The 21,169-nt window shown below is 41.9% G+C and overlaps 4 protein-coding genes across 10 annotated transcripts in view; 1 reads left to right on the top strand and 3 right to left on the bottom strand.

Moving 5' to 3' along the window:
• The window catches only part of edc4 (enhancer of mRNA decapping 4), a 52,652-nt gene extending 52,411 nt beyond the window's left edge, over positions 1 to 241 (bottom strand). For both annotated transcript variants that reach the window (XM_084171898.1, XM_084171897.1), the window contains exon 1: positions 101 to 241. In XM_084171898.1, the coding sequence (XP_084028024.1) occupies positions 101 to 188 (88 nt within the window). In that variant the 5' untranslated portion in view covers positions 189 to 241. The remainder of the gene's footprint in view (positions 1 to 100) is intronic.
• Positions 242 to 618: 377 nt separating this feature from the next.
• Positions 619 to 9,035, bottom strand: nutf2 (nuclear transport factor 2). Of its 6 annotated transcripts, XM_084171912.1 has the most exons (6): positions 8,782 to 8,823; positions 7,245 to 7,340; positions 5,325 to 5,433; positions 4,155 to 4,226; positions 3,916 to 4,014; positions 619 to 2,241 (listed from the first exon to the last, which is right to left on the bottom strand). In XM_084171912.1, exons 3-6 carry the CDS (start codon positions 5,421 to 5,423, stop codon positions 2,128 to 2,130), a joined length of 384 nt encoding a protein of 127 aa, XP_084028038.1. In that variant the 5' UTR covers positions 5,424 to 5,433; positions 7,245 to 7,340; positions 8,782 to 8,823; the 3' UTR covers positions 619 to 2,127. The 6 variants fall into 6 exon arrangements, with proteins under 6 accessions (XP_084028038.1, XP_084028034.1, XP_084028036.1 ...); XM_084171908.1 differs by lacking the exon at positions 7,245 to 7,340 and having other exon boundaries at positions 8,782 to 9,035; XM_084171910.1 differs by having other exon boundaries at positions 5,325 to 7,340; positions 8,782 to 8,811.
• A 476-nt stretch (positions 9,036 to 9,511) lies between these two features.
• tsnaxip1 (translin-associated factor X interacting protein 1) lies at positions 9,512 to 18,907 on the bottom strand (the record flags this gene model as incomplete). Its single annotated transcript, XM_084172055.1, has 16 exons — positions 9,512 to 9,810; positions 10,032 to 10,138; positions 12,285 to 12,408; positions 12,504 to 12,613; positions 12,709 to 12,867; positions 12,959 to 13,087; positions 13,194 to 13,312; positions 13,468 to 13,627; positions 13,719 to 13,888; positions 13,993 to 14,128; positions 14,271 to 14,467; positions 14,641 to 14,734; positions 14,894 to 15,020; positions 15,104 to 15,210; positions 15,335 to 15,454; positions 18,896 to 18,907. 16 exons carry the CDS (start codon positions 18,905 to 18,907, stop codon positions 9,600 to 9,602), a joined length of 2,082 nt encoding a protein of 693 aa, XP_084028181.1. The 3' UTR covers positions 9,512 to 9,599.
• The window catches only part of LOC311137417 (ran-binding protein 10), a 28,073-nt gene continuing 25,767 nt past the window's right edge, over positions 18,864 to 21,169 (top strand). Inside the window, exon 1 of the mRNA XM_084171900.1 lies at positions 18,864 to 19,199. Coding sequence (XP_084028026.1) covers positions 19,001 to 19,199 — 199 coding nt within the window. The 5' untranslated portion in view covers positions 18,864 to 19,000. The remainder of the gene's footprint in view (positions 19,200 to 21,169) is intronic.

The following is a 21,169-nucleotide window of genomic DNA, read 5'->3' on the forward strand; positions in this document are numbered from 1 at the left end:
TAGAACTTTGTAAATGGCTAGGTAGCTAACTAGCTAGTAGAATTAGCTTGTAATGCGGCCTAAAAGCCCTTATCCACCTTTTCATTCCCGGTAAACTTACCGACGTTGTTCCCGGGTCTGTCCAACTTTAATATGTCACGAAGATGCTGGGTTGCACCCTCTATATCTATGTTTGAATTTGAAGCCATAGGTAAGGGATAGGGGGGAAACGGATTCGTCAGAGGGAGCAAAATTATTTATATTTTCCTTCTATGCTGTCAGTTCTGTGAAGCAGGCAAGAATAACGAAGCACTTCTGGGTCACGGATTTTTGGACTCCTTCAGAATAAGAGTCCCATCCTGTATACTTTGTTAATTGAGTAATTATGGCGAAAATGTGCACAATTATTCTTGCTGTTTTCTTTAACATGGTTCGTTGCCCAACGCCACAAACTAGGTGTTCATGCATTCCCCAACCCAACGGCACTAATAAAATAAAGCTATGTCATATAGAAAATCCATTCAGATTCCATCCACAGAAAACAGCATGATAAACCAAGAAAAATGTGTTGTGCCCATCTCAAATATGCCGAACCCCTTCTTGAACCCTGCTGAAAACCAATAAACACAATAAAAGTCATACTTTTCATAATTCTTTTATTTCTGTCTGCCACAATAATAGAATACCTTGTACGTCTGTGAATGATAGCAGACCTTGAAGAGATGCTTTTAATCTTCTTCAATGAACCAGTGTACCATCAGGGAAAACAATAAACCAGTAGCCAACACACTGGCTGATGAGGGAGGAAAAGCATTAGTTATGCAAGTCATTGATTGACAGCAAACAATGGTAACAATAGATAATTAAACTGTAAATCAAATCTAAATAGAAAAAAAGAAACTCCATTACTAGTCTACTTTTACTGTTAAAAAAAACATGATAGTATGAGAGAAGTGTCCCCCACTGCCACTTTACTTTTCCTGCAGGAAAAGTCTTTGGGATTTCCTTGTCACACAACAGGCAAGAACTGTTTCTTTATTTTCCAAAACAATGTATGGAATTCAAATGTGCAGTCCGTACATTCTGTCCCATGTGGCAAAGAGATTACATTATATATAACCATAATCATTGTAACAAAAAAAGGAAATAAAAAAGGCATAGTTTGACATATGCCTGTTCCTCCTCTTGCAAAAGAACACCTGCAAAGCCTCTCCAAAAATGTCAGGTCAATGCTACAGTACTTTGATGGCACAAAGTGCTCCCAATTTCCAAGAGCATACTAAAACTCATTATGGGGGTCTATTTCTGCAGTATTGGCCAAAAGAAAACTATGTTTTTGAAAAAATTGAGGGAACCCTATGTCCATATATCTAACAATATCTTGGCATCTTGCTAAAGAAAATAAGTGATATAGCAGATCATAAATAAATGTGCTATAGAACTACTGACTAGAACCTAAATTGTTTACAATATAAGGCTAAGAACACAATTAAAATAAGAGTGAGGAGGTGGTGAAGTGGAGGGAGAGAACTTGGTAGAAACGCAGAGGAACAAGAGCTCACATCATTAAGAAAAAGTAAACGGTTTGTGTATCATGGCTTTAGTATTCATTGTCACAGAGAGCATGAGCAGGAAATGGGAAGCTTGCTGGTCTGAGGGAAGGGTGTGTTATTGATAATATTTTCTATGATTCTTTGGATCGCTAGAGCAACCTGACATGACAATGAATGTTAAATTAAACTTTTAAAAAAGAGATTTAGTTGTATACAATAAGACAAGCTGATAACACACAGGTGAGTACGATGAGAAAACAAGAGGATATAAGACATTGAGTCCGAACATAAAACTAAAACGGCGCAGGTAAATTGGCATCTTCAGATATTTAAGCTCCCCAGCATCATGCAGGTCAGCATATGGAAAGGGACTCTGATGGATCGGCGAACTCTCAGCAAAGGAACAGATCTCATTTCAGTTGGAGGCATGTAGCCTATGTGCCTGCATGTCTCTGTGATTGACATCTGGAATCCGGTGTAATTTCTCAAACAGGTATGGATGATGCAGAGAGGAGGTTGGGCGTTTAGGTGTCGCTGCAAGACTTCCCCCATCCTCAGCCTTCCCTCACATCCCCCCTGCCCACCTCTGGTGTCCTTAGCCGAAATTGTGCAGCGCGAGCCGGAACATGTCATTGGTGCATACCCAGGCATCATTAATGTTCTTCAGGATGAAACTCTGATGAAATCCCATGATTGGGTCCTCATCAGCCTGTAACACAAAGACAGAGCTCAGTAAAGTCACAGTTATATGACAGTGAATCCAATCCACAGTTGGGTGCATCTCTGACAATAGTTGATTCTGGCTGGGTCGAAGCGACAAACTGCCTGCACACAACACACATTCCTGTTATACCCCTCTATCCATTAACTTATACAATCAATAGGCTTGTGGCAAACCCCAATTTTCTAGCTAAACAGTGCACAAGCAGGTATGAACAGGCACTAATGGAGATAGAGCCACGGACAAAAAGCAGGTCATCTCTTTAGGTGTCAATGGAGACAAGGCTTACACAACTCCGTAAGGGTAACTGCTCAGTGATCATGACAGCATTGGCATCTTCAAATGACACATTACTGTTCTAAAAAGCAGCTTGCAAGATCAAGGTCCACAGTGAAGATCAGAGCTTACATATAATGCCATTACTGTGTTTGCGATAATTTGTCAAACAAGCCAGCCTTCACTATTATCTAGGTTCAGATTCAACAAACCAATTGTTTGTCCCAGTTTATAGTGCAATTCCCCTCTCTTTAAAAAGAGATTCTCCTGTACTTTGTATACTTTTTAGCCAGTAGTTCTGAAAGTAGCACCCATGAGCCAAAAGTGGTCCTGAAAATTGCGTACTACATCACATATGTGCACCACGTCATTGCTCTCTCTCGCTCTGCTGTTTGTGATTCTGGGTAGCTGTCACTCAAATGGCAAAGGGCTGAATCTCATCGTCTGGAACTCAAATTGCTAGGGGGCTGGCCCACGTGGGGAGAAATGTAGGAAAAATGGCGCAGCAGTTTCCAGAAAACAGCTGCTTTCAAACTAGGTATTTTGTGGCCAATTGCGGTAAGACAGTAATTATGCTCATAGATTATGCATGTATGAACTACACATTGACACGTCCAGCCCAAAGAGGGAGGTTTAAAAAATACGTACTAGTCGCCAAAGTACCAGAGCATGTCTTTAAGCAGAGAGGGAAAAACTGGTGAATAGATTACATTTTTAGCGCCCTGAACGCACTGTGGTCTCTCATTACCAAACTCCAGTATGGAAGAATCCTCTATGGCGTGAGATTAGTAAAAGCCCAACTGAACCATGGTCACTCAGAACACAGATCCTTACTGACAGTAAGTAGGGGGAAGATGGGTAATAAGACCACAGATAGGTCAAAGGTTGTGCAGGGCAAGCCTGAAGAATTCGTTGGTGCAAACCCAGGCATTGCTGTAATTTTTCAGCAAAAAGGTCTGCTGGAAGCCCAGGACCTGGTCATCATCTGCCTGAGAGACAGACAAAATACAATAGCCCTGACTTCTAATGTACAAACTACTCACCTACCTCACACACACATACCCTTGTTTTTCCTAACATAGGAAGGCTTGGTCCATGGCTTATTCTGTCTATTTGCTTAGGCAGATGAATAAAAGCATAGCTAGTTATATCAACTTGGTGAACAAAGGGCTTGAAACTGTGAAGCTGAAAACAGATGTTAAAAAGCACAGCTAGGTACAACACAGTTTCATCCAACAGACACAACCCTGACTCTTCATTTAAAACGGTTGAAACAAATAGTAATTTTCAAAGCAGGTGGGGATTTCTAGTCTGTAAGCTATTCAGTTGTTAGTTTAAGAAACTGGCAATAATCATTTTTACAGTAATAGAATGAGAAATACTTACTTTTAGTTGTCCTACTACCATACTCATTATACAGCTGTCAGGGGTGGGCTGGTGGTCTTGTGCTGTTATACTGTGAGCTATTTTTAAGAAGGGGAGAGTCTGAAAAGAAGAAATAAGAAACAGATGTATCCGAGACAAGCACATTCCACCAATATATCCTGTTCAATCAGTGCACTCCTGACATACTATTGACACATTCCATTCTGTCATGCTCAGGTATATTTTAAAATGTCACTCACAGAAAGTTTCTCCACAATCGCTGCTTTTCCCTGGAATTGCTGTCCCTCCCACGTAAGGCATGATGCATCGATCTGTAAAAAGGAAAAGCAGAGGTTTGAGTTTGTCAGGGGGGAGAAGGCACATTGGTGGTATAGGGTGGAAGGATGTGAGGTATCTGTTTTATTAATGACTAACTTTTCTACGCATACTCAAGTTAGGGTATGAGAGGGTGAGGGAATATGCAACTATTTAGTCAAGTACCATGTGGAAGAAGAATAGAAGAATGGGCTCTGCTGCTCTTATCTTATTATTTGATGAAAATATAATTGTTTGGAGGGCAAAATAGTTGCCAGAAGCCTTTCAGTAATAGATTTGTATAATAATGTAAATGAGTCATAGTTTGTGCAGTTCTCCTCCCATCTAAAAATATAAATTGTGCTACCAATAGGGGGCTCACAAACAATACCTTGCCTCAAGAATGCTAACTAAGCTGAATGTAAAGAAAAGGGCACAATCAACAACTTGCTTGTTCTCATGATTGATAAATGGACATTACAATTATTTGAACAGCTTAAAATAAGTAACTATATGCTGTCTATTGTACCTCTTATTGAAATATATTATGCTTTAGCTTGTAAGTGTCAAAGTAGTATGCATATTTGCATGTCCCACAGTCTAACTTGATACTTCTTTGGCCCAAAACGTTCCTCAGATGAATGCTTTTTCAAAACTTATTTGATCTAGGATCAGTCTCAAACACATAAACCAAGTAACGGTTTGAACAGTAACATTGAAATAGGGCAAGACTACGGAACCCCCCAAATTATTATTATTTTTTTTTAAATATTTAAATTAAATTAAAAAAAGACTACGGAACATGTATTGATTCAACAATCTTTCCCTTGGTTAGTGTTTGGGATGGAATTATCAGGGAGCATTTGCTCACAGGACTGGAGATACTGTATGACGCACTACTTTTCTATTTGAAAAATGACTGAACATTACATTAACAAATATCCAATTCATTGTTGAAAATCATTACTGAATTAGTTATAAGATGCAGAGGTGGTTAGACAGTTGAAAAGTGATGGTGGAATAAATGCAAGGGGGTGAAGACTGCAGTGGTGAGAACAGGACACAAGAAAGCAGAACTATGATTAATGTTCATTGGTACAGACAGATCCACTCACATATATTGCTCCAAGCTGTGTCCTGTCAGTGTCAAAGAGCTGGTAGTAATGTTGCACAAAGCTGGATCCTATCTGTTCCCAAATCGGCTTTTCCCCCATTCTGAATCACCTGGAAACAAGCTCAAGTGGAAGAGACAATCTTATGAGTGTACAGTCCTAGTGGTGTGGATGACATGGACTAAACTCAAGAAATCTGGGCAAAAAAGACCAGGTAGCGCTTGTGGGGTTTGTACTTTAGGGGCAAAAGTGCCTTGCGGTCAGAGGCCGAGCAGTTGCCATACCAGGCAGTGATGCAACCAGTCAGGATGCTCTTGATGGTGCAGCTGTAGAACCTTTTGAGGATCTGAGGACCCATGCCAAATCTTTTCAGTCTCCTGAGGGGGAAATAGGCTTTGTTGTGCCCTCTTCACAGCTGTCTTGGTGTGTTTGGACCATGATAGTTTGTTGGTGATGTGGACACCAAGGAACTTGAAGCTCTCAACCTGCTCCACTACAGCCCTGTCAATGAAAATGGGGAGTGCTCGGTCCGCTTCTTTTTCCTGTGGTCCACAATCATCTCCTTTGTCTTGATCACGTTGAGGGAGAGGTTGTTGTCCTGGCACCACACGGCCAAGTCTCTGACCTCCTCCCTATAGGCTGTCTCGTTGTTGTCGGTGATCAGGCCTACCACTGTTGTGTCATGAGCAAACATAATGATGGTGTTGGAATCGTGCCTGGCCATGCAGTCATGAGTGAACAGGGAGTACAGGAGTGGACTGAGCACGCACCCCTGAGGGGCCCCCGTGTTGAGGATCAGCGTGGCGGATGTGTTGTTATTTACCCTTACCACCTGGGGGCGGCCCGTCAGGAAGTCCAGGATCCAGTTGCAGAGGGAGGTGTTTAGTCCCAGGGTCCTTAGCTTAGTGATGAGCTTTGAGGGCACTGGTGTTGAAAGCTGAGCTGTAGTCAATGAATAGCATTCTCACATAGGTGTTCCTTTTGTCCAGGTGTAAAAGGGCAGTGTGGTGCGCAATAGAGATTGCATCATCTGTGGATCTGTTGGGGCGATATGCAAATTGGAGTGGGTCTAGGGTTTCTGGGACAATTGAAATGAAGTCATTAGGCCCTAATCTATGGATTTCACATCTGGGAATACAGATATGCATCTGTTGGTCACAGATACCTTGAATGAAAAAAAAAACAGTCAGTATTTGGTGTGACCATTATTTGCCTCATGCAGCGCGACATCTCCTTCGCAGAGTTGATCAGGCGGTTGATTGTGGCCTGTGGAATGTTGTCCCACTCTTCAATGGCTGTGCGAAGTTGCTGGATATTGGCAGGAACTGGAACACGCTGTCATATACGTCGATCCACAGCATCCCAAACATTCTCAATGGGTGACGTCTGGTGAGTATGCAGGCCATGGAAGAACTGGGACATTTTCAGCTTTCAGGAATTGTGTACAGAACCTTGCGACCTGGGGCTGTGCAGTATCATGCTGAAACAGGAGGTGAGGGCGGCGGATGAATGGCATGACAATGGGCCTCAGGATCTCGTCACAGTATCTCTGTGCATTCAAATTGCCATCGATAAAATGCAATTGTGTTCGTTATCCGTAGCTTATGCCTGCCCATACCATAACCCCACCGCCACCATGGGGCACTCTGTTCACAACGTTAACATCAACAAACTGCTCGCCCACACAACCCCATGCACGCTGTCTGCCATCTGCACGGTACAGTTGAAACCGGGATTTATCCACGAAGAGCACACTTCTCCAGCGTGCCAGTGGTCATCAAGGGTGAGCATTTGCCCACTGAAGTTGGTTACAACGCCAAACTGCAATCAGGTCAAGACCCTGGTGAGGACAACGAGCACACAGATGAGCTTCCCTGAGACGGTTTCTGACAGTTTGTGCAGAAATTCTTCAGTTGTACAAACCCACAGTTTCATCAGCTGCCCGGTGGCTGGTCTCAGATGATCCCTCAGGTGAAGAAACCAGATTTGGAATCCTGGGCTGGCGTGGTTACACGTGGTCTGTGAAAATGACGGAGGCGGCTTATGGTAGAGAAATTAACATTAAATTCTCTGACAACAGCTCTGGTGGACATTCTAGTCAGCATGCCAGTTGCACGCCCCCTCAAAACATCTGTGGCATTGTCTTGTGTGACAAAACTGCACATTTGAGAGTGGCCTTTTATTGTCCCCAGTACAAGGTGCACCTGTGTAATGATCATGCTGTTTAATCAGCTTATTAATATGCCACACCTGTCAGGTGGATGGATTATCTTGGCAAAGGCGAAATGCTCACTAACAGGGATGTAAACAAATTTGTGCACAAAATTTAAGAGAAGTAAGCTTTTTGTGGATCTTTTATTTCAGCTCATGAAACATGGGACCAAGACTTTACATGTTGCATCTATATTTTTGTTCAGTATAGGAAATACATTTTGGAATTCAGTGCTTCAACATTACATTAACAGCACCAATAATACATGCATTGACTAAATGGAGCACTGTAGAGTATTCTTCTTTGGGGCTTTTTCAGAAAACAGAGACAGCTGATAGGATAAGAATATGCTTCATTGGCAGAGCAAGCAAACTACGCGCACTACTTTAGCACAATTTAGCAAATACCACCAAGGGCCATAGTATAGCAACAGTTACACCCAAATTATGGTGTTACCTATTCTGACAATGCTAGCTAGCTAGTTAGTTAGTCTTGTTTTGTTCTGAACAGTGCACTGTCTGTGACCGCGTCACTGCATCTCACGTGACCCCCCCCCAACGCACGATAACTTTCTACGAAGATTGCATACCTAGCTACCTCAGTTATTCACATAAACCTAGCAAATAGTCGTTTATAAATCATCCCTTGGACTATAATTGCAAAACGTTATATCCAATCTTGTCGTTTGAGATTTCAAAGAGAAGTTCGCTACTAGCTAGCTAACCCAGTTAACGTTACCAAGTTATACCAGATATAGTAGCTAGCTACTATAGCAAACGTAAAATGTTAGTCAGCTGAATGCTAGCTACTTACACAGTCCGCTCACTCATGTTGGACTCGTTCTTTGACTTTGGCTGAGCTAGCTAGCATAGGCAAGGCTAATATCAAAGATCAAACGTTGGTTGGTTGTCTGACTAGCTAGATGTACCGTATTGCTTAGCTAATAAAATACAATTACACAGGTCGAGCAAATACAATCTTCAGTGAATGCTAGATATACAAATGGTATGGCACGTGCTTTCGCACTATCGGCTGCTTAAAATACACTAACCGTTACTCAACATACTCTTTCGACTGGGCCCAGACAGAACATAGGCGTGTCCTAGCTATCACTTTTGGCGAGCCACCGCCTGTCAAAAAGGTATATAAACTTATCAATTCTCAAACATAATACGATACGGTTGTTGCTAGAAGACAAAACATGTTTCAATTTAATATAGAATGACGTTTTTTAGAAAAACTACTTACCGCGAACCCAAAACCCTTCCCCGGCTCCCAGTTATGGCGATTACACCAGTTTAGGCGCATGCTCATCTGTTCTTATGCTATGTGGGAAATGAAGTTCTTCAATCTATACTGCTGGTAGGTTTTTCCACCTACACGAAACCCTCAGCAGACAAAAACATAGTAGCTACTATAGGTCCTCTGTAGCTCAGCTGGTAGAGCACGGCGCTTGTAACGCCAAGGTAGTGGGTTCGATCACCGGGACCACCCATACACACAAAAAAAAAAAAAATGTATGCTCGCATGACTGTAAGTCGCTTTGGATAAAAGCGTCTGCTAAATGGCATATTATATTATTATTATTATAGTACCTCTTAATCAGCCCACTTTGATGACGGTAAACTACATTTGTTGTGGAAATGACAAGGATGGGTAGAATGGCCATGGTTCAAAACTACACATGATTTTACATGCGGACATCCACAAGATGGCACAGTTCTAATGGCACTGTGTGTTACTGTAAACAGAAGTTTGAATTGAGTATCCACACACTGCTCCGGTGAACAATTTGCTAGCCTGGCTGCTCGATCACCAGAGTAGAATGTGACAGCTCAACTTTGGAATGCTAATGTTGTTACGTAAACACTGCATTTCTGACACTGATAATAAATGACTGTGTGAAACACATTTGACTTACAGATAATTTCAGTAACAACAGTTGGTTTAAGTGTTTGTTTAATGTTTAATAAAATATATAATGAGTTCGCAGGCCGTAATGATAGCAAAGAAACATGCAGTTAGATGCCTGACGGCTACCACTTTCTAAAAGTGCTTAGAGTGATTCAGTCCTGTTGTGGTGCAGGCCCAGCCCTGGTCACATCCACTGCCAGGAGGCGCTGCAGGGCCAGCTCTGTGTCCATTTGTGTTGTGTGCTGCTCTAGCTCCTCCTGGGGTATCTGGAATGCCATAGTTATGACCCAGTCCAGTGTGGTAGCGTCCTGAGAGGGGTCAATGTTCTTAAAGGCAGCACTTAGATCGGCCACAGTCACCTCTCTGAATCAAAAACACAATGCCCCTGATTATCCTTTCAAAACGGTTTACACTTTTCAAACAACAATGAAACAAGGGTATTACTTGTGCAAATGTTGATCTGTGTACATTTACGTCACTTAGCAGACGCTCTTATCCAAAGCGACTAAGGCAGATTTTTCCCCTAGTCGGCTCTTAACTGCTAGGCTACCTGCCGCCCTACATGGTGTATATGCTTCTCTTACCCTTTGCCTCCCAGCTGAGTCCTCAGTTGGGCGATGTACATGTGCCTCTCTGTGGAGGCCTGCTTCTTCACCAGATTCAGAAAGTCTTTGTGTTTCCCATCTGCATCCTACATAGGACATAGCACCACGTCTTTGCCACAGGTGATGGTAATGGCAGCCTACAGTGCATTCTGAAAGTATTCAGACCCCTTTACTTTTTCCACATTTTGTTATGTTACAGCCTTATTCAAAAATGGATTAAATAGTCCCCCCCACCCACATCAAACTACACACAATACCCCATAATGACGAAGCAAAAACAGGTTTTTATATATTTTTTTCACATTTTATAAATCAATAAACGGACATTTCACATTTACATAAGTATTCAGTCCACTTTACTCAGTACTTTGTTGAAGCACCTTTGGCAGAAATTACAGCCTTGAGTCTTCTTTGGTATGACGCTACAAGCGTGGCACACCTGTAGATCCTCTCAAGCTCTGTCAGGTTGGATGGGGAGTGTTGCTGAACAGCTATTTTCAGGTCTCTCCAGAGATGTTAGACTGGGTTCAAGTCTGGGCTCTGGCTGGGCCACTCAAGGACATTCAGAGACTTGTCCCGAAGCCACTCCTGCGTTGTCTTGGCTGTGTGCTTAGGGTCGTTGTCCTGTTGGAAGGTGAACCTTAGCCCCAGTCTGAGCGCTCTGGAGCAGGTTTTCATCAAGGATCTCTCTGTACTTTGCTCCGTTCATCTTTCATTGATCCTGACTAGTCTCCCAGTCCCTGCCGCTGAAAAACATCCCCACAGCATGATGCTGCCACCACCATGCTTCACCACAGGGATGGTGCCAGGTTTCCTCCAGACGTGACCTTTGGCATTCAGGCCAAAGAGTTCAATTTTGATTTCATCAGACCAGAAAATCTTGTTTCTCATGGTGAGTCCTTTAGGTGCCTTTTGGCAAACTGAAGCGGACTGTCATGTGCCTTTTACTGAGGAGTGGCTTCTGTCTAGCCACTCTACCATAAAGGCCTGATTTGGTGGAGTGCTGCAGAGACGGTTGTCCTTCTGGAAGGTTCTCCCATCTCCACAGAGGAACTCTGGAGCTCTGTCAGAGTGACCAAGACCCTTCTCCCTCTCCCTCTCCCTGACCAAGACCCTTCTCCCTCGATTGCTCAGTTTGGCAAGGCGGCCAGCTCTAGGAACAGTCTTGGTAGTTCCAAACTTCTTAAATTTAAGAATGATGGAGGCCACTGTGTTCTTGGGGACCTTCAATGCTGCAGAAATCTGTTGGTACCCTTCCCCAGATCTGTGCCTTGACGCAATCCTGTCTCGTAGCTCTACGGACAATCCTGTCTCGGAGCTCTACGGACAATTCCTTCGACCTCATGGTTTGGTTTTTGCTCTGACATGCACTGTCAACTGTGGGACCTTATATGGGGTGGCGCACAATTGGCACAGCGTCGTCCAGGGTAGGGGAGGGAATGGCCGGCAGGGATGTAGCTCAGTTGATAGAGCATGGCGTTTGCAACGCCAGGGTTGTGGGTTTGATTCCCAGGGGGAGCCAGTATGAAAAAAAAAATAATACAAAAAGAATGTATGCACTCAATAATGTAAGTCGCTCTGGATAAGAGCGTCTGCTAAATGACTAAAAAATGTACATGTAAAATATTATATAGACAGGTGTGTGCCTTTCCAAATCATGTCCAATCAATTGAATTGACCACAGGTGGACTCCAACCAAGTTGTAGAAACATCTCAAGGGTGATCAATGGAAACAGGATGCACCTGAGCTCAATTTTGTGTCTCATAGCAAAGGTTCTGAATACTTATGTAAATAAGTTATTTGTTTTTAATTTTTAATACATTTGCAAACATTTCTAAACCTGTTTTCACTTTGTCATTATGGGGTATTGTGTGTAGATTGAGGGGAAAAAATAATTTAATCAATTTTAGAATAAGGCTGTTACATAACAAAATGTGGAAAAGTCAAGGGGTCTGAATACTTTCTGAATGCACTGTACTATATGTACTGTCTATATTGTCTTGTGAAGGTTGTGTTTCAGTGTGGTAGTATATTACTATTTTATAAACAGCATACATTGATGCTATTGTATACATCAAGGGTACTTAAATACTTTTTGAGAAGGTCCGATCCCTGAAATTTCCGGACCATGGTCCGCCTATTGAATATGGCTGGTATACCTCTATCAAAACGGGATCATGAAATTATGTGGACTGAGGTGTGAAACTTTGGACTGAGACCACAAAAGCTACCTCTGTATACAGTCTTTGGTATGGGAGGCTTTCACCATTGTTGTCTAGCTCGGCCTGAGCTGTGGTCACTAGCTCATCAATGTCTTGCTCTCTTTTCAGAGGGAAAGCCATTTTCAAGTAATCTCTGCAAAACAGAGGCCATTTTATAAAGCCCACTCACTGTCATAATCGTAATGTTTGTGACTTTAATCTGTACTGTAATTTGATTATCTGCATTACCTGAAATCCTGAACACTGAGCATCCCACTCTCTGTACTGTCACTGTGGATCAACACTTTCAGCAGGTTAGACAGTAGATGTGTCTGACCATGGTACACACTCTCATCCACCTGTTAACAATACATTTATAATAATCAAATCATGCACAATCCTTTCTCAAACTCATAGGAAGAGCTCTGTATAACACATTTGCAAGATCACACACCTTTCCTGTGAGAATGTCATTGAAGAGGCTGACAGGGTCATCCTTTTGGTGTTGACGAATGCCCTCTACTAAGCTATAAGCCCACTCCCCAGCCTTTTCCCCATATTGGCTCTCCAGATGTTGCCGCAGAAACTCGGGAAGATTGCTGCTTTCATCTCTCTTAAGAGAAATACAAGTAGAAGAAATATCAGAGTCAAACGGTGTATGAAATATTAACTGATTATTTGAAAAAAGAAAGGTATCAGTTTACCCTTTCATCCTCAATGACCTTCTCCTTCCAAACCTCCTTGAGGATTCTCACAACATCAGCCTTCTTTAGCCTATGTTTCTTCAACTGCCCCTCATAGCGCAGATATATGGGCACATCTTCAGAAGTACCCTGAGTGGAAACAGGGTGAAGACCTTTTGACCATGCCATTATTTTTGGAAATGTGTTGTTGTTGATGTTCAGGCACTTTGAAAGTTCGGCAGGGAGGGAGGTTTACCAGTCCGGTGAAAAACTCTGAGGTCTTTCCTCCCAGTTCTGCTAGCAGGATCTCCAGACGCCGCTGGCTGGACTGGCCCTGGGAGAGCTCTGCCCAACTCTCACTACCTCCCAGCACGTCTGTAATCACACAGTGCTGTGTAAATGTTCTGATCTAAAATTGTTTATAGTGATTCAGTCACAAAGCAAAACTCTAAGCACTACTACCAACAATACCATAGCACAAATGTGAAGGGGAAAAAAACAGAACCTAGAGCAATTTTTCTATGTGATACCTGCACACTGCTCCCATTCTGGCCTGGGGGTAGAGGCCTCTTTGAAGCCCTCCAGTTCTCCCTGGAGGCTGTCCCTCTGTGTTGTGACTTGCTTGTGCACCTCAAGCAGTGTGTCATATTCAGCCTTCATCTGATCAAAGTCTTTCTGCAGGGTCTCCAGCTGGGATAGGTGCAAAGAGAGATTCAACACTCATTCAGGTCTGAAGAAGTGAGTCTGCTGTGGTTGAATCGAACATTTCACTGTACTGTACCTTAAGCAAGTTCTCTTTGTGGGTATAATCCAACGTCTCCCAGTCACGACGGGGCACTACGTCTCCATACTCAGCATGCAAGCGATTTAGCTCCACCTGGGCTTTAGTCAGGTCCTCTCGACACACCTTCAGAGCCAATTTCTCCTTCTCTGGGTCCTCCATTTCCACTTCTGATGGAAAGGAACAGGTTTTCAGAGGTGACAACACTCCACACTTCGCTTACATCAAGACAGTTGATCAATCATTATTTTATTGTTAAATATTTTTTTACCACCTTCCTGCTCTTCCTCGGGTTCCTCGTCTGGTCCATAGCTCATGCTGCTGATGTTGGCGATGAGCAGCTTGCGAGCATCACATTCTTCTCTGTACATCAGATACTGAGCGGCCAGGTCTGCCTGCAGACAACACACCTGAGAAGAACAAGAGAAAGAGCGATGAAGGAGAGTTCAGGCAGCCCATGCATGGTTGATATGAGACAGAATAACTTTAATTAGGTGTTTTCATAGCAGCACTGGTGTGATTGAGACTGAGCCTAGTGGGTAAGCACTGTACCTGGGTCTGCAGGGCACTTTGTGTCTCTTTCATGTTTTCAATAACCTTTAGAAGGTGTTGGCGCTCTTGCTTCAGGGCCCTGATCTCTGCCCTCTCCTCCTCTCGCAGGCCCAGGATCCTCTTCTCACACTGTTCTGACACCACAACCAGACGAGCACTGAGGGGCTCCAGCTCCCGGATCTGGTCCCGTAGGTATGCTGCAGAAATGGACGTCATAGACAATCAAATCCAACATCCTATAAGCATGACATCTTTAAGTCTATCTAATACTTCCATTCATCCTTGTTTTGCTGTCCAGACTCACATTCACCATAACAATATAGGCCTATATGCCACAATCACAAACATTCCATGCTGCAATGCCACACACCTAATGTGATTTCATATTCATTTTTTATGGCACACAGAAGTGGCTTGTACGTTTTGAAGTCCTCAATGAAACAGCCAAAGACCTCCCGGTATGCCTGCGTATGACAGGTAGACAGAGGGCAGATTTTGTGACTTGACAACCTAGTGAAAATGAATCTATACGCTATACTCCTTATTTATAGTAAGGTAAATACACTCTAACAATGCCTAAATTACATGGATAACGTGTAAATTATATGACAGATGGATGGGACCTGTAGTTTGCGCTCCTGGACTTTTGGTCGTTGTGGGTCAAGAGCCTGCAGCTCCTTCTTTAGGTAGCTTTCAAGCTGCTCCAGGAATCGTGGCTTCCCCACAGGGCCACCAAACTCATCACCACATCTGTAGCACATTATCCATCACAGTAAATCCTTCCACAACTTTAACCCTATATCATATTACAGTGCATATAATTTGCTAAATACCCATGGTTCCTGATCTCTCCACCTGAAGTATGTCTCCTCCCCTGCTGAATAACTTGAGAGGTGACATGGGCAGGCCAGGTTGACAGGTAGCCTGAGGTACAGCCAACCTGACAGGGAGTGAGATAAAACGTTAAAAAAAAGAATTGCTAGCAGAGGAACGAATAGTGTACTTTGTGTGCATATCAATAAGTCCCAAACGATCCAACCTAGCTAGCTAACTGCTTATCTTACTCTGGTTGATGCTCTACATGAGCCAGGACAGCCAATTGCCACTTCTCGCCCAGTTCTTTTTTCAGCGTTATGTTGACACTCAGACGACAGTCTGAAAGTGAGATGGAAACAAGCAGCTAACTATAAATTATTTGTATTATTATTATTTGATTCGCTTAGTAACGTTACTGTCATAGACTAACGTTATCTGAGTGAGCTAGCTCAGTTAACGTTAACGTACTACTCTACTGTAAATTGGACAAAGCCACTTGCCGTTCAAACGATGATAAAGGTGGTAATCTAATATATTTCTGTGTCGACATCGGTTATGTTTAGATGCAGAAAACAAGCGAGCTAGCTAGTTAGCAAATACATTAATAATATTTAATCCCTCTTCAATTAGGTTAGCTAGTTAGCTATTTGCTTCCCTTCAGACCAATACTTCAGACACACGGCCGAATTGTTATGTTTACACAATGTTGCCATGGAAATGAAGGACCCAGGAAGGACCCCAAATAGCAGACCATCGCGCGCCAGATACTTTTGCGTCCCTGGAGAACCTTGCCAGAGAGAAGGTGTAAACAACTTTGACCTGTTTCAGGACTTAATCAAATATGTTTTATCTGTGACTTAATGATTTACAGTGCTGTAAAGTACTTAAGTAAAAATACTTTAAAGTACTACTTAAGTAGTTTTTTGGGCTATCTGTACTTTACTATTTATATTTTTGACAACATTTACTTTTACTTCACTACATTCCTAAATAAAATAATTTACTTTTTACTCCATACATTTTCCCTGACACCCAAAAGTACTTGTTACATTTTGAATGTTTTGAAGGACAGGAAACGTTTCCAATTCACTCAGGTATCAAGAGAACATCCCTGGTCATCCCTACTGCCTCTGATATGGAAGACTCACTAAAAACATGCTTCATTTGTAAACTATGTAGGTGTTGGAGTGTGTCCCTGGCCATCCGTAAATAATTAAAAAATAGAAAATGGTGCCGTCTGGTTTGCTTAATATAAGGAATTTGAAATAATTCATACCAATTTATAAGTATTATTTTACTTGGTGACTTTCACTTTTACTTGAGTCATTTTCTATGAAGGTATCTTTACTTTTACTCAAGTATGACAATTGGGTACTTTTTCCACCACTGTGTATGCACCATCTGAAACATTTTTCTAAATATTTGCTGCTCTCTTGATCAAGAGAACATCCCTGGTCATCCCTACTGCCTCTGATCTGGCGGACTCACTAAACACACATGCTTCTTTTCTAATTGATGTCGGAGTGTTGGAGTGTGCCCCTGGCTATCCGTAAAAAAATAAAAATAAAAATGATAATAATATGGTGCCTTCTAGTTTGCTTAATATAAGGAATTTGAAATAATTTATACTTTTAGTTTTGTACTTAAGTATATTTTAGGAATTACATTTACTTTTGATACTTAAGTATATTTTAAACCAAATACTTCTAGACTTTTACTTTTACTCAAGTATGACAATTGGGTACTTTTCCACCACTGCCTGTTTCAGAATCATCTCAATGATCTTGAGTTGAAATGGATGCAGCTGTCTGACAGACTGGCAAACATTATCCACAAACATTGCGTTAAAAAATCTGGATTATTAGTTTAAGACCCATTCGAGACACAAAAACATACTGAATGTATGCCACAATGTATGCCTGTATGTACAGTTTAAGTCGGAAGTTTACATACACTTAGGTTGGAGTCATTAAAACTCGTTTTTCAACCACTCCACAAATGTCTTGTTAACAAACTATAGTTTTGGCAAGTCGGTTAGGACATCTACTTTGTGCAGGACACAAGTAATATTTCGAACAATTGTTTAGAGACAGATTATTTAATTTATAAACTGCATCACAATTCCAGTGGGTCAGAAGTTTACAAACACTAAATTGACTGTTCCTTTAAACAGCTTGGAAAATTCCAGAAAGTGATGTCATGGCCTTAGAAGCTTCTGATAGGCTAATTGACATCATTTGAGTCAATTGGAGGTGTACCTGTGGATGTATTTCAAGGCCTACCTTCAAACTCAGTGCCTCTTTGCTTGACATCATGGGAAAATCAAAAGAAATCAGCCAAGACCTCAGAAAATAAATTGTAGCCTCCACAAGTCTGGTTCATTCTTGGGAGCAATTTCCAAATGCCTGAAGGTACCACGTTCATCTGTACAAACAATAGTACGTAAGTATAAACACCATGGGACCACGCAGCCGTCATACCGCTCAGGAAGGAGACGCGTTCTGTCTCCTAGAGATGAACGTACTTTGGTGCGAAAAGTGCAATCAATCCCAGAACAACAGCAAAGGACCTTGTGAAGATGCTGGAGGGAACAGGTACAAAAGTATTTATATCCACAGTAAAATGAGTCCTATATCGACATAACCTGAAAGGCCGCTCAGCAAGGAAGAAGCCACTGCTCCAAAACCGCCATAAAAAAGCCAGACTACGGTTTGCAACTGCACATGGGGACAAAGATCGTACTTTTTGGAGAAATGTCCTCTGGTCTGATGAAACAAAAATATAACTGTTTGGCCATAATGACCATTGTTATGTTTGGAGGAAAAAGGGGGTTCTTGCAAGCCAAAGAACACCATCCCAACCGTGAAGCACGGGGGTGCTTTGCTGCAGGAGGGACTGGTGTGCTTCACAAAATAGATGGCATCATGAGGAAGGAAAATTATGTGGATATATTGAAGCAACATCTCAAGACATCAGTCAGGAAGTTAAAGCTTGGTTACAAATGGGTCTTCCAAATGGAAAATGACCCCAAGCATACTTCCAAAGTTGTGGCAAAATGGCTTAAAGACAACAAAATCAAGGTATCGGAGTGGCCATCACAAAGCCCTGACCTCAATCCTATAAAAATGTGTGGGCAGAACTGAAAAAGCATGTGCGAGCAAGGAGGCCTACAAACGTGACTCAGTTACACCAGCTCTGTCAGCCAAAATTCACCCAACTTATTGTGGGAAGCTTTTGGAAGGCTACCCGAAATGTTTGACCCAAGTTAAACAATTTAAAGGCAATGTTACCAAATACTAATTGAGTGTATGTAAACTTCTGACCCACTGGGAATGTGATGAAAGAAATAAAAGCTGAAATAAATCATTCTCTCTACTATTATTCTGACATTTCACATTCTTAAAATAAAGTGGTGATCCTAACTGACCTAAAACAGGGAATTTGTACTAGGATTAAATGTCAGGAATTGTGAAAAACTGAGTTTAAATGTATTTGGCTAAGGTGTATGTAAACTTCCGACTTCAACTGTAAATATGAATGAGGAATTGCAATGAAAAATTTTTCCTCTATCTGCTATAATAGGACTGGGGAGCTCAACATGGCTTGACCGTATACAACCACTCAAACTACATTTCCTAGCTTCCTTTTCACGGACTCAAGTGGAAAGAATAGACCAAAGAGGGGAGAGCGGGGGTTCTGTAGTCGATTCTAAAAATCTTGCTAGTGGATAGCCCTGTATTCAACTACAGTACCCACACTCCACTGTCAGTCCTACTGTAGAGAGCTTTGGTTATCCGTGGATATCACACCATTGCTATCATCTCTGACTATCTCACTGTTCTCTCTCCTGTGTGTCAACGGATTGACATAGTAGAGTAGAAAACAAGCAAAAATAAAATAATCTCTAGCAGAAAATGGCAGAGCTTGGAGCGGGGAGTCTGCTGTTGGGGGATCCTGCTTTTAATTACCAAGAACACGAGCTAAATGAGCGATTGAAGCGGCTCTACCCGGCCGTGAATGAGGAAGAGACCCCTTTACCCCGATCTTGGAGCCCCAAGGATAAATACAGCTACATCGGACTCTCACAGAACAATCTGCGGGTACATTACAAAGGTATACAGATGTGACAACTAGTATAACATTTCGTACCTAGATGTCTGTCATTTACGTAAGACACTCCGGAGGGTTAGCGTCGAGTCTGTATGAGATTATGTGTATGCAATCTTCCCGATCTAGTTTGAGCTGCCTCGCTTTGCTTTGTTTCGGAGGAGAGCGAATGCCCAAATGGTTGACAGTGAACTCGCTAACCATGACAGTATTCAAGCATATCCATTTCTTTGACTAACGTTCAACTCCACGGTCTCTTTGTTTAACGTTAGTTTTATTTTTGCTTTACCACCACTTGGTTACCTCTTTGATCACGATAATCGAAATATTAACCTAACTAGCAATGCCACAATTTGTTAGTAATAACAAGCGACGCACAGCTAGCTATCTCGCTAGCATACTTGGCTATAAAGCGAGCTAATGTTAGCTCGCTAGCTAAATTTAGCTAGCTAACTAGCTAATAACAGATAGTTAGCTAACGTTATGCAAGATAATGCTAATTGCACGCCATCGTTGTTAGCCCAATACAGTAGCTAAATATGAGCTTGTAAACATTAGCTAGTTAGTAGTAACGTTATTATTATTTATTATTATAAGTAGCTAGCTAACAATATAAATGTACTGGCTAGCTAAAAGTTAACCCTGGCGTTAACATAAAAACAAATCTCCTTCACACAGTTGGCATAACCCACGAGTAGACGTTAACAATTTGCTTGTATTTTGTGATCAAATGAGCACCAGACAGTCCAGAACAAGGAAATATTGCGTTTTGTTGGCTTGCTAGTTCATGGAAACGTTTTGTGTTGGAATATAATTCTAAATCATTATTCATTCTGGATCCAGTTGGTGAGCATTACGTTACGCTAAAAGGATTCCATTGAGATCTTTATGCACAAAAGAACAACAACAGCGTCTGCCATTTCCAACCCAGCCAGCAACTACACTTTGCTGCAAGGGAGGAGGCCTTGACGCATTTGTTGTGCGTAAAATATCTGCACCTAGATCAGATGGTATTTATTCGGGTAGTTTGAGATATTTGACCATAAACAACTTGTTGGGATGCAGACCGTAGCCTAAGGGAGGTGTGTAACATACAATTGGTTCAGATAGTTATTTAAGTATTCTGCACAAAATCAAAAGTAGGATTTGACAGCTATCCATCTAGCTAGACGTCATCATGCTAATCCCAGCTAACAAGGAATGTTTCCAAGAGACCATTCCCTTAATGTGAAATAGCATTTACCCAGAACGTGGTTACTATGTTCTCAGAATTTAAGATATTAATGTTCTAGACACATTTCATGGGAACATTGCAAGAACATTCATGTGTCCAGTTCTGTGGGTTAGGAGAATATTCCATCAACTCCCAAACATACACAGAACATGGTTGCCATGTTCTCAGAACACAAGATATTAAAGGTCCCGAATAGTGGAAATCAGGTTTTTCATCAAATTTGATGATATTTGGATGAAACCAGTTCAAAGTAGGGTGACCCAAGTATGAAAAATTACTGTAGCTGGTACATTAATAAAGTTTGATCATAAAGTTACTGGTCCCCTCCCCCATGTCAAACACTTGAATTCAGGAGGCAGGCATTACCAAGGATTTACATCGGGCTTTATGCAATGTCACATAAAGCCGGAAATGTTATACACCAATGGTAGCGCCTTATCATCTGAAATAATTTAAATATGTACCGCTTTAAAACCTTCATCACATGTGCACCTATGCATTGCTTTGACTTTGTTTACAAAACTGTAAACTAGCTCAAGTAGAAGTACTACCAAAGATACTGGTTACCTTTAATCTGTGGTGTGGGCCCCGTGTAGCTCAGTTGGTAGAGCATGGCACTTGCAACGCCAGGGTTGTGGGTTCGATTCCCACGGGGGGCCAGTATGAAAAAATTTATGCACTCACTAACTGTAAGTCACTCTGGATAAGAGTGTCTGCTAAATTACTAAAATGTAAAAATGTG

The sequence above is a fragment of the Coregonus lavaretus genome (genome assembly GCF_964263955.1).
Source record: "Coregonus lavaretus genome assembly, chromosome: 11".
In the NCBI taxonomy this organism is placed as follows: domain Eukaryota; kingdom Metazoa; phylum Chordata; class Actinopteri; order Salmoniformes; family Salmonidae; genus Coregonus; species Coregonus lavaretus.